Source organism: Eptatretus burgeri, chromosome 5, assembly GCF_056783735.1.
Source record: "Eptatretus burgeri isolate ZD-2024b chromosome 5, Ebu_testis_v1, whole genome shotgun sequence".
NCBI classification, from domain to species: domain Eukaryota; kingdom Metazoa; phylum Chordata; class Myxini; order Myxiniformes; family Myxinidae; genus Eptatretus; species Eptatretus burgeri.
The window spans coordinates 62,685,136-62,698,482 of NC_140965.1; the positions used below are offsets into that span (position 1 = coordinate 62,685,136).

At 44.2% G+C, this 13,347-nt stretch overlaps 1 protein-coding gene across 3 annotated transcripts in view; it reads right to left on the reverse strand.

The window, feature by feature from the left end:
- Positions 1 to 2,374: 2,374 nt before the first annotated feature.
- LOC147026546 (core histone macro-H2A.1-like) overlaps positions 2,375 to 13,347 on the reverse strand; it is a 96,655-nt gene continuing 85,682 nt past the window's right edge. For all 3 annotated transcript variants that reach the window (XM_085882039.1, XM_085882038.1, XM_085882037.1), the window contains 3 exons: positions 6,373 to 6,462; positions 4,070 to 4,244; positions 2,375 to 2,898 (listed from right to left, as the gene is read on the reverse strand). In XM_085882039.1, coding sequence (XP_085738165.1) covers positions 2,727 to 2,898; positions 4,070 to 4,244; positions 6,373 to 6,462 — 437 coding nt within the window. In that variant the 3' untranslated portion in view covers positions 2,375 to 2,726. The remainder of the gene's footprint in view (positions 2,899 to 4,069; positions 4,245 to 6,372; positions 6,463 to 13,347) is intronic.

Here is a 13,347-nt window from a genome sequence, read left to right on the forward strand (position 1 = left end):
AACCTGGGTTTGAAACTCAGCCCTGCCATTAAAGGTCATCTTGGTGTTTCACTTCCAGGGTGATGCCTCAATGTGTGTGCCATCCCTCGGATGGAAGTTAAGCTGAATATCCTGTCTGTTAGCATTCTAAGATGTTAACTATCCCACGGTGTCTTTCATGAAGGCAAGACGAGTTATTTTCAGCACCCCAGCCAAATTCAAAATTTCTGCCCAAATGTGAAGGCCAGTGCATCAATGACAAAGCTGCACCTTATAAATTCATGAAACTAAATGGGCTGAATTCAGAACTGAATCCCAGTGCAATATGTATTCGCGAAACAACAGAATGGTGCAGAATATGCCTATTCACACAGGCCAACTTGCAGGAACTTCAATCTGCCTTCTGACAAAAGCATTGGGCCTTGCTTTTTCAGCTTGGAAAGTCAACATGATTGAGGGTAACTTTCATTCATTCTGCAAGGCTCCCAACAAGTGAGTCCATTATGACGCAAGACAGAAAAACAAATCTCAAGGCCAAACTCTCCAACCAGTCTCCTTCCTCCAAGTCATGGTGATGCCTTTCCAAGTCTGTCTCTGATGAATACTCCCCCTCAATTGTGTCCCTCTCCTCAAACACCATCACTGCAGACTGCCCAAGACAAGGCAAGAATGTCTAAACTCTAATCTTCACCTCCAAATATTGTGTTCCCAACAAATTGCATTCTGTCCTCAACATACTCATTGTCCACTGCACGTTTTATCATAATCACTCAATAAGGTAAAGAAAGTTCTGTCCAGCCTTGACCCTGCTTCGGCGACGAGCCGAAATGGCATCAGTGTCCATGTTCTCAAATCCTGCTCTGCCATTCTTAGCCGATTCCAACTTGTACTGTGGAATAAAACTCTGCCGATGGAATGTATGGCCACTTCCACATGTAGCTTTGAAACATCCACTCTCAACGAACTCGTGGCTCTCAACGGGAACCTCCCATTTCTTCTCTTTGTCAAGGTTGGAGAACCTCAGGCAGTGTCTTTGGCCCAATCATATTCTTAATCCTACTATTAATTTGTAATTGGTCGCTGGCTTTGACACCAATACAAATTTTTATTACGGACCCTAGGCATCAAAAAGCTACATATATCGAACAAACAGTTTCAAATGGAGCACCTCGCCACCATTAGAGCATTTAAATTGCATCAGATGTGGCAATGAATGTGAATTGTTACTCCCAGCCTGCTGGCTCAATGACAGAAGACACCATTTTCATTTTTTCCGCCTCCATCCCGACCCCGTTTAGAATCCCGTGCAGGCACGGGCAATTTGCTAATCTTTATCAATGATATTTCTGACTCTGGAAAATCATCTTTATCTCGTTGCTGATGGCTCTCCCCTCTGCTGTAACACCAGTCATCTTTCACATTGACAAACGGCAGCCTCTTCTTGCTCTGCAGACCTTGACAGAATTGCGAGCTGGTCTGACATTCTTAATGTCATTCAATCCTGATAAATCTCACACACTAACTCAGTCGCTCGAAAAAAAAAAAAAAAACATCTGGCAAACCTTCCTATCTACTTCCTCAACAATCCTCTTGAAGAAGTTGTGATTAAAAAATGTTTTGCTCATCATCAGCCATGATTTTTCTAGGACAAACCACATATCGAAGTTAGCCTCCAAAGCCAACCTACGCATGCTCCGTCGTGCAAAATATTTCCCTTATGCATCTGAACTTTTACTTACAAGGCCTTCATCCACAGCACAATAGCTGGAGTTTTTCTCTCCCCTCTGAGCGGGTGGCCCTGCCTCACACCTCGCTGAGCTTGACGCCATGGAAATCAAGGGCTTTCAAATAATCGGTATCTCAAACAATGAAGCTGAATCTCTGGGCCTGTTACTTTCACATTGCAGATAGGTTGGTGGTCTCTCAGTCTTCTCTGATTCTCTTTGCCATTACACCCTCCACCCCTGCCTGTGGAACCAACTTCCTCAGTCTCAATGTCATACTTTCCTGCAGGGCCTCAAGACAGCTGTTCACCACCATCTCAGGTTCTGATATTTTCTTCTCAGATGTTCACCACCATCCCCCATCTACAACCATGAGCCCACCTCTTTCCGGCTTTCCTTCTATTTCTGTGATTGAGTGTGCAGATGTATCCATCTTGTCCACCCCTATGTGTCCTCTCTGCCTCCTAATCCCTTGCCCTCACTCTTCCCCATGTCCTTTCTTCCTACAAATCTCCTATTTTTTTCCTCTACCCTGCTGTTGGTGTGTCACCCTGCCCTCCACCTGGTCTCTCTATCGTTCTTTTCATTCTGTTATACATTGGTCTGTTTTATGTTCTAGCTCCTCCATGAGCCTCAACTCTGCATAACAAAAAAAAACAACCGACAACACATAAGTGTTAACCCCGATCCAGCATTTCTTGTTCATTGCACACAGCATTTTCAAAGTCCCAGTGGAATTTGAAGAGAATGTAAACAAAATCTTGCTCACACACACACACAGCCCTACGTAATCAACAACTTTTAAATATGTTTCATATGTAATATTAAGAATAAATCTTATTTAAATATTTGATTATCATTCAAGAATATAACATTTGATGCAGTTCAAAATAATGCGTGCACATACTAAGTTTTCAAACACCCAGGATAATTTGATTGATATGCCATTAAAAAGGATAATAAGCCAAAAGTGTTATCAGAAGCAATGTCGATTAGCGACACAAGCTGAATAATTTTGAGTAACTAGGATGTGCTACCATCGAGTTTTGCGAGTTCATGCACGTATACACCAATGCTCTCATTGTCGTACAGTGCAAAGTAGACAGTTTTGAGGGAAGACGACATGGTAGATACAAAATACGCTGAAATGCTTTTCAGAATGAGCTGTGCAGCTGTTTGCTTGGGAAAGCCATTTCTGCAAAAGAGAAAGCAAATTGTACAATCACTGCTCAAACATTCATATGCAATTTCATTTTCCTTGGCACAGGAAGTCACTGCAGCTCCAAACAGAGGAGGCAAACGAGAAATTGTAATGGAAGTTCACATCCACTATATTTTCAAAGCAACTTGAAAGAATAACATCGAGAGAGAAAACAAAAAATAAAAGATGATATTTCTTGATAAAAAGCAAATTGAGAATTTTATTTCTTAACAAATCCAATATAGTTCGACTGTAGGTCGGCGTTCCGATCCTTAAATGGCAAAAATCACCATGGTGGACGGTGTTCCACCTATTGTGCAACAGCTTGTCAGCTTACGTAACAGCGTTTATCTATGTTTCTATGACAATATAGTTCAACGTTGACGGGGTTTTTCATTCGAGAAGAATCTTAAAAGTAACCAAAGGTGAGGAAAGCACTTGTTTCTCAAGGTATCTTCATTGTTACACATGCACACTTGTCCCATTGGTGTGGTGGTGCATTTATATCATCTGTGTTGAAATTTTTGGGACAGGTATGCAGCCATTTACATTTGTAAACCGAATGCAACCCAAAGATTCGTTGAGTGAACCTTTGGGTGGCAAAGTGACCCAAAGGTCAGAAAATGATGAGGTCACAAGTCTGGATAGTATCGAGGATGATTTCCTTCAAGCCTTGTTACATAAAAGGTTCTTCGTTAGCATTGTTCTTTGTTGGGTATCTGTTAACATTTTTCATCAAATCTGTGAATGTTTTCTGTAATTTGATCATTCATCCATTTTAAATGATTTCAACGCACAAGTGAGTTCCAGGTTTTGATTTATTTTGTTCATCGTTTAAACTAATTATGATAGTGTTGTAAAACTTTGATTTTTTTTTTCTTGCTCTTGCAACGTCGAGTTACAGCAATGACTTGGTCACGAGTGCCTTTACAGTTACATTTGGACGCTCGTTCTACGGACGAGGACTGCGAGCCTCGGCCAGAAAGTTAGGATTGAAATACGTTGTGATTTGCTTGTTCTCCGAAGGAGGAGAGAGGAGGTAATGTTTGGGTCAAACTGTATGTGAAAATGGTGATTATGTGTTTTGTAAAGTGCAACAGGAAAATCTGTAAGAGAAATCAAAATGTTTTACTGTAAGAAACGGTGTGAGGTTTAATGGCATTACCGTCCGCTGCCGATGGATGGGAAAGCCAAAGATTTAAGTTGATTCTCATCAGCAATTGAAAGGCAATTTTGAACCGTCTTCTCAAGCTGATCCTCACAGCCATCTCTTCCCCAGCTTGGACTGTTGCAGTGAATCACAAACTTTGCCGGGAGCTTCAGGCCAGGCATAATCACCGCTGCGCATGAACAAGTAAATAAAGCAAACAAGTTGAAGTGAAAAATAACAAATATGACTTTAAAAAAAAGCAAACAACAAATTGTAAACAAAAAATAAAAACATTTAAAACATGCATCAAGTACAGAGGGACAAAATGAAAGATGAGGAGAGTCGTTGACAGAAAACACAACTAAATAAACCATATGTATATGATGTATCAACCATATGGAATATAAATGTGCTATCGATGCATAGTGTCAGACAATGTGATTGTTCACACCTCAAACTACTCCCTTAAAGTCAAACTACTCTCGTTTTTCCGTTCCTTTATGTTCTATGTTCCATGTTGACTGATTATCCCATTCATAGCAATCCTTTCTACCCTTTTATGATTGATTCAAAACAAACCGTCAGTAATATCAGTCACATACTCAAAGATAACCTTCAACGGCATTTTGACTCATCCTGAAAGTGGTGCACACTTCCTCAGAAAAAGGGAGAAGAGCTGCAATTTGAAATTCAGCTCATAAGTTGCTCGGATGTTGCGGACTCGACTTTGCAACTGTCGAGTAGGGGTTTCATTCTCATCCGGACTATAAACTGTCAACCTGTTGCTTTAGAGGCAGCGTTGCATCCAAGAATATGCCATCCCTTGAATGGGACATTAATCTGGCTGCCCAACGCCCCCCCCCCTTCCGCTCCATGCCCCCCACGGGCAAGTCTGTACTTGTGCACGTTAACGATCGTGTGGTGCCTTTCAAAATTAGAAAGCCATTGTATGCCGCGGTACTCTGGCCACGTCCCAAAACAGCAATGAGCACTTAGATGTTGCATGCACATGAATGAATGCATTTGCGATTCTGATGTTACTCCAGAGATTACGTCACAAAACCTAAATATTGTTCAATCGGTCGATGTCTAACCGGCAGGTTAGTGTCGTCCAAACTTGTGAGACAAAGCACAAGCGATACACAAGGTGCACTCGGCATGTAAATGAACACAGCAAAGCAAATAATGAAGGGACGGCTGTTCTTCAAGGGATGAAGATCTCTCTGCTTTACTATTTATACACACTCAGAGCAAGAATATTTACTAAAGCCCCACCCTCTAAAAATTGCTCATAATTACGAGATGGTTCATTAATCAAAAGCTGCTGCACAAGAGATGCTTCAATGGTCAGAAGTAACCAGAAATTCCCTGAACTTTCGTGATTTTTACCCACAGTTTAAAGTAATTACAATAATGTAACATGTCACCTTTTTATGTGACTCAATACTTTTAAGAAAGATCTCACCTCTACAAACATCACACACTCGTCGATAATAAACAACCCATTCCATAATCGACTCTTAAGTGCACACGCATTGAACCAATGCATGGCCTAATAGTGACTCGTAAAGCATTTGTTAGTGTCCAACTTATAATTAGAATACGTGTCGTTGCTGATCATATGAGTGAGCATCACTTGCAATGAGCAGTTTGAGACAATGAGTCCACTCAATGAGTTGAGGTTATTCCAAAGTGATCGCAGCGGAGGAATGCCGAGAAAATTTGTGGTCCCCTGTGAGCAGAGGTCAGGTGCCAGTGACAGACTCGTACATAGCTAACAGACGGGTGGAATGATCGTGACAGTGACACCAGCAGTGGTGAACACCTTGCGGAGTAAAACGGGGAGAAGATTTCTTGATTTTTTTTCCAGCCTCAGAGGGATTATGCATGCTCTGCAAGGCTCATGCCTCATTTGCAGGAGCTCGGGTCACAGCTCAGGTCACAATGACAAGGCTTCAGTCGTCATCTGTGAATCTCATGTGTCATCCCGAGTCCCAAGTGGTTTCTCTCATCGGCTCTTAAGATATCTCAAAAGTTTGGGGGCTATTTTGCGGCTAAAAAAGCACAACTTGCCGGCCTCTTTCCTTCCTCCGGCTCATTTTCCCAGCCATGTTCATCACCATTCGCTTTTTTTGGGAACCCTAAGTTGGAAGGAAAGCAGCTTCTATTTCAATCCTCATCAACTTCACTTTCACATATATTTTCAATAACAAAAGTGCACCTTGATCTTGAACAATCATAAATATAATATAAACCCCCTACAATGACCCCACCTTAACCTCCGTGTGTATGTAATAGTTATGTAGCTCCTTGCCTACCTCCAGCAATATCTAAAGAACCATTCTTGGTGCGAAGATCATCTAAAGCATCAGTGTACTCCTTTCCCCCACATTGCTCCAGCGCCCGACCTGAAATTAAGGTACAAAATAGATCAGTAGCAGGAAAAGAGTAAAAAATAATTCCAAATGGCATCATAAACAAACAAGATCTCAAACTTTGTATTTGCTAATCCCAGGATTCCCAAGCAGTAGAGGCAAGTCATACAAGCAGAGAGTTTCTCACGTGTCTCCCTTTGTTCTATTTCAATGAGGCTAATAGTAGAAAAGAAAGCGTCTCCACTGAAATGATCTAAACACACAATGACTTTGTATGAATAATGAATAACAGGCACAGTTTAATGCTGACCGACCTCTGGTAGCTTGTACCTGTTGCTGCGTTTGAGCCTGAAGAGTACCTGTTGAAATCATCTGCCCGGGTTCTTCCCGACATCTTTGTTCTTTGTTCCTTTCACATTTCTTTATACTTTTTCACATTTCTCTAAATTCATTCTAATTCTTTGTTTTTTCTTCTTTTTCATCTATTTTCTTCTCTATTCCTGTCTTTCATTGTCTATCTTTCTAAGGAGAAGTGAATTAGTGCAGAAATTTTTCTGTAATGCCCACTTGGCTGCACCTGAATGGGTTTGAGAGTAGTGGAGTAGCAGCTGAAACCAGAATCCTATCCAGGTTCCTCCTGATGACTCCATCTTTGCTCTTTAATGGTTTGCATTGGTGGGGGCAATCGTCTGGGTGGCAGATGGACGGTTGGTCTTTGTGGATTATGCGGTTTACCCTGTGAGACATAATCCATGGCGATGCTCCACCATAACAGTCAGAAGGTGCTTCTGATGTATAAACGACGAATGTGGTCATCGTTGGTTAGATATTTATTGGTACGCCGTCCTGATGAGGGCAAATAAGCCTGAAATCTGGATAGGCGGCTCCATTTGATGGTTAACTCATGTGGACCATGTAATCTTTGTCTGTTTGACAGCGTCACTGGGCTGAAGCCTATGGGTTGGAGGTGACGCTTTGGTGTTGGATTATGTCCATTGGAGATCGGGGGAGGGCTCCATGTTTCAATTATTTATTTATTTATTTTTACTTCTACAAAAGACATTTTGCCATGTTCGACTTTGATGCATAAGGGAACTAAAACTTTGTGTGCAATGCAAATACATACATCTTTAGGAAATAGAAAATCTTATTCAAATAACCAGATTTATAAAAAAAAAAAACTTTTTCTTTCGTATGACAGCTTGGCTGCCGGGTAGCTATCATTTTGTTGGGGCACGGCCATGCCACTGATGCAGTGCCCCTCTATTTCACTGGTACACTGTGAACTGGTACTCATTTCACAGATCTTGGAAGGATGACAGGCTAAGTCAACCCCACCTGGTGTTAATTCAGTAGAAAACAACGGGGCTCAAACTCAGGACGCGAATATCCCAAGCCAGCCACCCGAACCACTAAGCCAACACCAAGCTTTCTACATAATACTGTATACCCTGATTTAACCGAATAGCGAGTACGCTCACCCTTTTCCTTCAAAGCCATTGAAATCCTTCTCTCAAGGCACTTTCAAATAATTTTGTAATAAACTCATGTGGAATGGTGTTCCACACTTCTTCCAAGACCTTCCAAAGGTCATCTAAATTGCTAGGTTGCTTTTTTACCTTTTCTTTGTCCAAATAGTCTGATACAGCTTCAATGATATTGACATCTGGGCTTTGAAGGAGCCATTCCGTGTGTTGAAGGACTCCAGATTCCTCTTTGCTTTGTAAATAAGTTTTAGTTATGACAGCTGAGTGTTTGGATCATTATCTTGCTGCAACATGAAGTTTGGATCAATAAGTCTTGTACTACTGGGGATAGCATGGTGAATTAAAATTTGTTTGTACCTTGCTACAGTCAATATACTGTTGTGGAAATGACTTCTCGGGGACAAGAATGCATCGATTAGAAAAGTTATTTCCCTTCATTCATGTTTTAGCACAAGTTTGAGGTAAAATGAACTGTAATAGGAATATGCATCGACAACCATTTTGACAGCATGTCGTCTCCCCTCATAATGTTTGTGTCTAAAACCCCGTTTCCCTAAACCCGTTTTTATTGTTTTATCCCCTGTAAATATGTCTTTTATCTCTTTTTAAAGATCGCGGCCTTGCAGGCCAACCAGGACGCAAGTTCGGATGTGCTCTTGCCGAGTATCAAATTTTCGGGACCGATTGAGAAGCTGAGTGGGAAGCTTCCGCTTGAGCGACACCTGAACAGCCAATGAGCGCAAAGCGGGCAGGGCTATCCGACATTATGGGGTGGGGCGTAAACCCAGTTAATAAAGGGGCTGGAGGAAGACGGCAGACTTCAGTTCGGAGAAGGGGAGCGAACTGACAGCTGACCGGATGGGGAGATGGAGCAAGCGCTGCCCATCATCATGCCTTCTGCTTCCATCACACCCAGTATGCGTACCCCAGCATCATCCGAAGCCCCCGTGCTGATCTGCAGGACCATGGTTCCTGCCTGTCTCTCACCACTGGCCACACATCCTGATGGACTTGTGGTGCCCAAATGGTTGCACCAAATATTCCTTGTCTCGTCTCTCTCTCTATATATCTGGTCTTCTACTGTGGAACGCGAGAGGCCTTCATTTAGGCTACATAAGATTCCCGTTTGTACGAATCCCTGGGGAGTGCATTTTATTTATTATAATCGTTACCTTCCTGTTCTTTCCTGTTCCCATTTTGAATACACATTTCAAACTGACTGGGTCTCCAAGTTATGCGGACCGCTTTCGGTCGCTGGTTCAGAGCAGCCAAGTTGGTTTTAAATCCTTCAGTGAGAGGATATTTGGGTCTGGAGCACGTAACACGATGGGCCTATCACTTCGCCATCCCCGACAGGTCGGTGGTCTCTCTGTCTTTTTCTGCCTCATTTCTGGATTTGCACCCTCTGCCCTCTCCATGCTTTGTTACCCCCCCTCCCTCCAGCTATCTGCAGGATGCATGCAGTCCACCAGCAAGCCCCTCCTAATGAAACTGCCTTTTTCCGGAATTACTGCTCACCTCCACTCGTTTATTTCTCTTTTTTCCCGCCTGTGGAACCACCTTCCATACTCTATTCAATCGCATTCTTCCCTCCAGGTCTTCAAGACAACTGTTCACCACATCTCAAGAAACCCCTCCCCATACAAAATCATGATCTTTTCTACACCTGTTAAACTACCCTCACCCCAACCCCACCCAAAATTTTTGCTTATGTTCCATATTGTCCACCCTTTACATTCTCCCTTACCCCTCGTTGTTACCTGCATCCCTTGTTTGTCCATCTCAGTCTACCTTTTCCCTCTGCCCTGCTGTTGTTGTTTCCCCTTTCTCCTGCTGTTCCCTTTGTTATGTTGTGCCCTGATTTGTTGTGTTATAGCCAGGGGCATCGAGAGCCAGCATGGACCCGAAGGCAAACAAGCTCGAGGCCCCCACCCCCACCCTTTCTCTCTTACATTTGTATAAAAAAATTACAGTTACAGGAGAAGCTCGGGCTCCTCAATGGACCAGGGGCCCCGGGGCAGCGACCTCCTCTCCCTCTCCCCCTCCCCCCCCTTTCTCGACGCCTCTGGTTGTAGCTCTTCCACGAGCTGAGAGCATGTATTTAAAAATATAAACCACCGCTCAGGTTTCATCTTCGTTAGGACCCCAGCGAGGTGAGGTGCTCAGCGCACCACCCGATCAGCCATGGGCGTTCCAAAATGAGCGAGGTACAGGAGCAAATAGGTGCTTAATCCCCGTGGGATTGAAACCTCTCACGATGAAGCTGAGTCTCTGGGCCTATCGCATTGCCATCACATAGAGGTCAATCGTCCCTCTGCCTCCTACCGCCTCCTTTCTGATCTTGCACCCTCTGCTCTTTCCGTGGTTCGTTGTCCCACCCTCTGAGGTTTCTGCAGGACGTACATGGCCCACCAACCGTCGTTCCAATGAAACTCCCGAAATGCAGAATCACTGCCTCCCTCCACTCAATTATTCTTCTTTTTTTCTCACCTGTGGAACCAACTTCCACATTATCTCCAATCTCATTCTTCCCTCCAGGCCTTCAAGACAGCTGTTCATTACCATCTCAGATCATCCCCCTTCCAAAACCATGATTTTTTTTTTCTACCCCCATTAACCCTCCCCTCTCACTCCAAAAAAAATCCAGTCTTTCCTTCCTGGGAGTTTGCTCCTGTATCCATCTTGTCCACTCTCCCCCTCATTTTTACCCGCGTACTTGTTTTTGTTTGTCCGTCTGCATCCATTTTATCTCCCTCAGCCCTGCTGTTAGCATTTCCCCCTCACTTTTTTGCTGTTTATTTTGTTCTGTTATATCCTATCCTGATCAGTTCTGTGTCCTCGCTCCTCCACGATCCTCGACTTTGCATACAAAAAAAAAAACATCCACCATGGAGCGTCTCGACCGTTTGTGCGGCATGATCCCTGTGAGATTGGTAGTCAGGATTTGGGATCAGAAGCAGAACAAGGACTGCAGCAAGGTACTAAAAGTAAAAGAACAGGTACCGAGAATGCAGCAGAAACGGAGGAAAATAAAACATATTGAGAGGAAAGTAGAAATAGCGCTGGGATATATAGACAGCAGAGAAGGGGCGGCATGAGGACATGTTGAGGCAGGAAGGAGTGAGATGTGTGAGGTCCCACATGTGCAAGAATGCATGCTAAGAGAGCCGGACTAGTCATGACCACATGATGGAGTTAGTTGCTACGGAGAGGTATGTGGACACACCCAGTTATGATATGAATGTGGAGCAGGTGCAGGGTTGGATGGGGACTCTTCCTGGGGAGGTGTGTATAGCGTGGGATGGAGCCCACATACGAGCTTGCCTGTGCCCTACACCACACCACACCATGGGTGTGTGTATGTCCGAGACCTTCATCTCTACCCAAGGTCTTTGCCATCCTCATTACCACTCCTTTCAGTCTCGTGTTCTACTTGCTGGTTGCCAAATTTACTTCCTTCTTCTCTCTCCTCAAGTTTGTTCATCCTTTTGTTGCATGTTTTGTCCCAATGCCTCACTGTCAGTGCATTGCCTTCTACCTTGTCACCTCACTTTTCCATAGGCTGAGATCGTGTAAAAAATACAAAAAACGTAACTTCGTGTCCGAATCAGGGTCGAGGAAGTCACGTCACTCTCCATGTCGCTGTCACCGTCATTTTCAGCTTCCAACTCCCAAATGATGTCGTCCTCTGTACCGTCCATGTTGTTGGAGATGCAGAAATTCAGAAATGCTCCCTTGATGACGTCCGATGGTATCTCCTCCCACACCTTGATGATCCGGCCGCAGATCACCTTTCTCATCCTCTCGATGAACACCGGTAGTGTCCCAGTCAACATAATGCTCAGCCAACGTAGCGACAGGAGTAATGGTGAAAGTTTAACCAAGATGCTTGTGATCAATGCTCCTCGGAATCCGGATGGAGAATCCTGGCGGGAAACACGTCACGAAATGTTGATTTTCAACTGATGAAAATACCAAGTCCGGGGGACGAGGAAAGTTTGTCTGTGGTGGTTCCACCGAGATGCAGCTAATGTTCCTCGAAACCTGGGTCGAATACAAAGGCCTGTGAAGTAGGAAAGTTCATCCAGTCGACGCAGGTAATCTGCGGGAAGCAAGTTAGGAACCACTGAGAGGAACCAGGAAGAACGAAGAGAACCAAAGGAAGCCAAAATAAATGAGCAGCACTGGTACTTCTTAAAGCTTCACCATCCCACGTGGCTCCTCGCTCTCGTGAGATTCTTCTTCTTCCTTTTAAATCCATTTCCTGCCCTCATATAGAAAAGTGTTCGGGGTTGGTTGGTTGTTCCTAGTTTTAAACCATGCCCCGCGATGCAGCATTTGCCTCCTTGCGTCAACATGCAAGGAACAAGCTTGGTGGATCAATTCTGCCTGCATCAGATGTTCATGTAGAAAATGATGCATGTAAAGAGATAGTAACCACTACAAGTCCCTCGTCTATAGTCACCACTACAAGTCCCTCGTCTATAGTCACCACCGCAAGTCCCTCGTCTATAGTCACCACTGCAAGTCCCTCGTCTATAGTCACCACTGCAAGTCCCTCGTCTATAGTCACCACTACAAGTCCCTCGTCTATAGTCACCACCACAAGTCCCTCGTCTATAGTCACCACCGCAAGTCCCTCGTCTATAGTCACCACTGCAAGTCCCTCGTCTATAGTCACCACTGCAAGTCCCTCGTTTATAGTCACCACTACAAGTCCCTCGTCTATAGTCACCACCGCAAGTCCCTCGTCTATAGTCACCACTGCAAGTCCCTCGTCTATAGTCACCACTGCAAGTCCCTCGTTTATAGTCACCACTACAAGTCCCTCGTCTATAGTCACCACTGCAAGTCCCTCGTCTATAGTCACCACTGCAAGTCCCTCGTCTATAGTCACCACTGCAAGTCCCTCGTCTATAGTCACCACTGCAAGTCCCTCGTCTATAGTCACCACTGCAAGTCCCTCATTTATAGTCACCACTACAAGTCCCTCGTCTATAGTCACCACCGCAAGTCCCTCGTCGATAGTCACCACTGCAAGTCCCTCGTCTATAGTCACCACTGCCAGTCCCTCTTCTATTGTCACCACTACAAGTCCCTCATCTATAGTCACCACCGCAAGTCCCTCGTCTATAGTCACCACAAGTCCCTCGTGTATAGTCACCACAAGTCCCTCGTCTATAGTCACCACCGCGAGTCCCTCTTCTATTGTCACCACCACAAGTCCCTCGTCTATAGTCACCACTACAAGACCCGAGTCTATAGTAACCACCACTACAAGTCCCTCATCTATAGTCACCACTACAAGTCCCTCATCTATAGTCACCACTACAAGTCCCTCATCTATAGTCACCACTACAAGACCCTTGTCTATAGTAACCACCACCACAAGTCCCTCATCTATAGTCACCACTACAAGACCCTTGTCTAT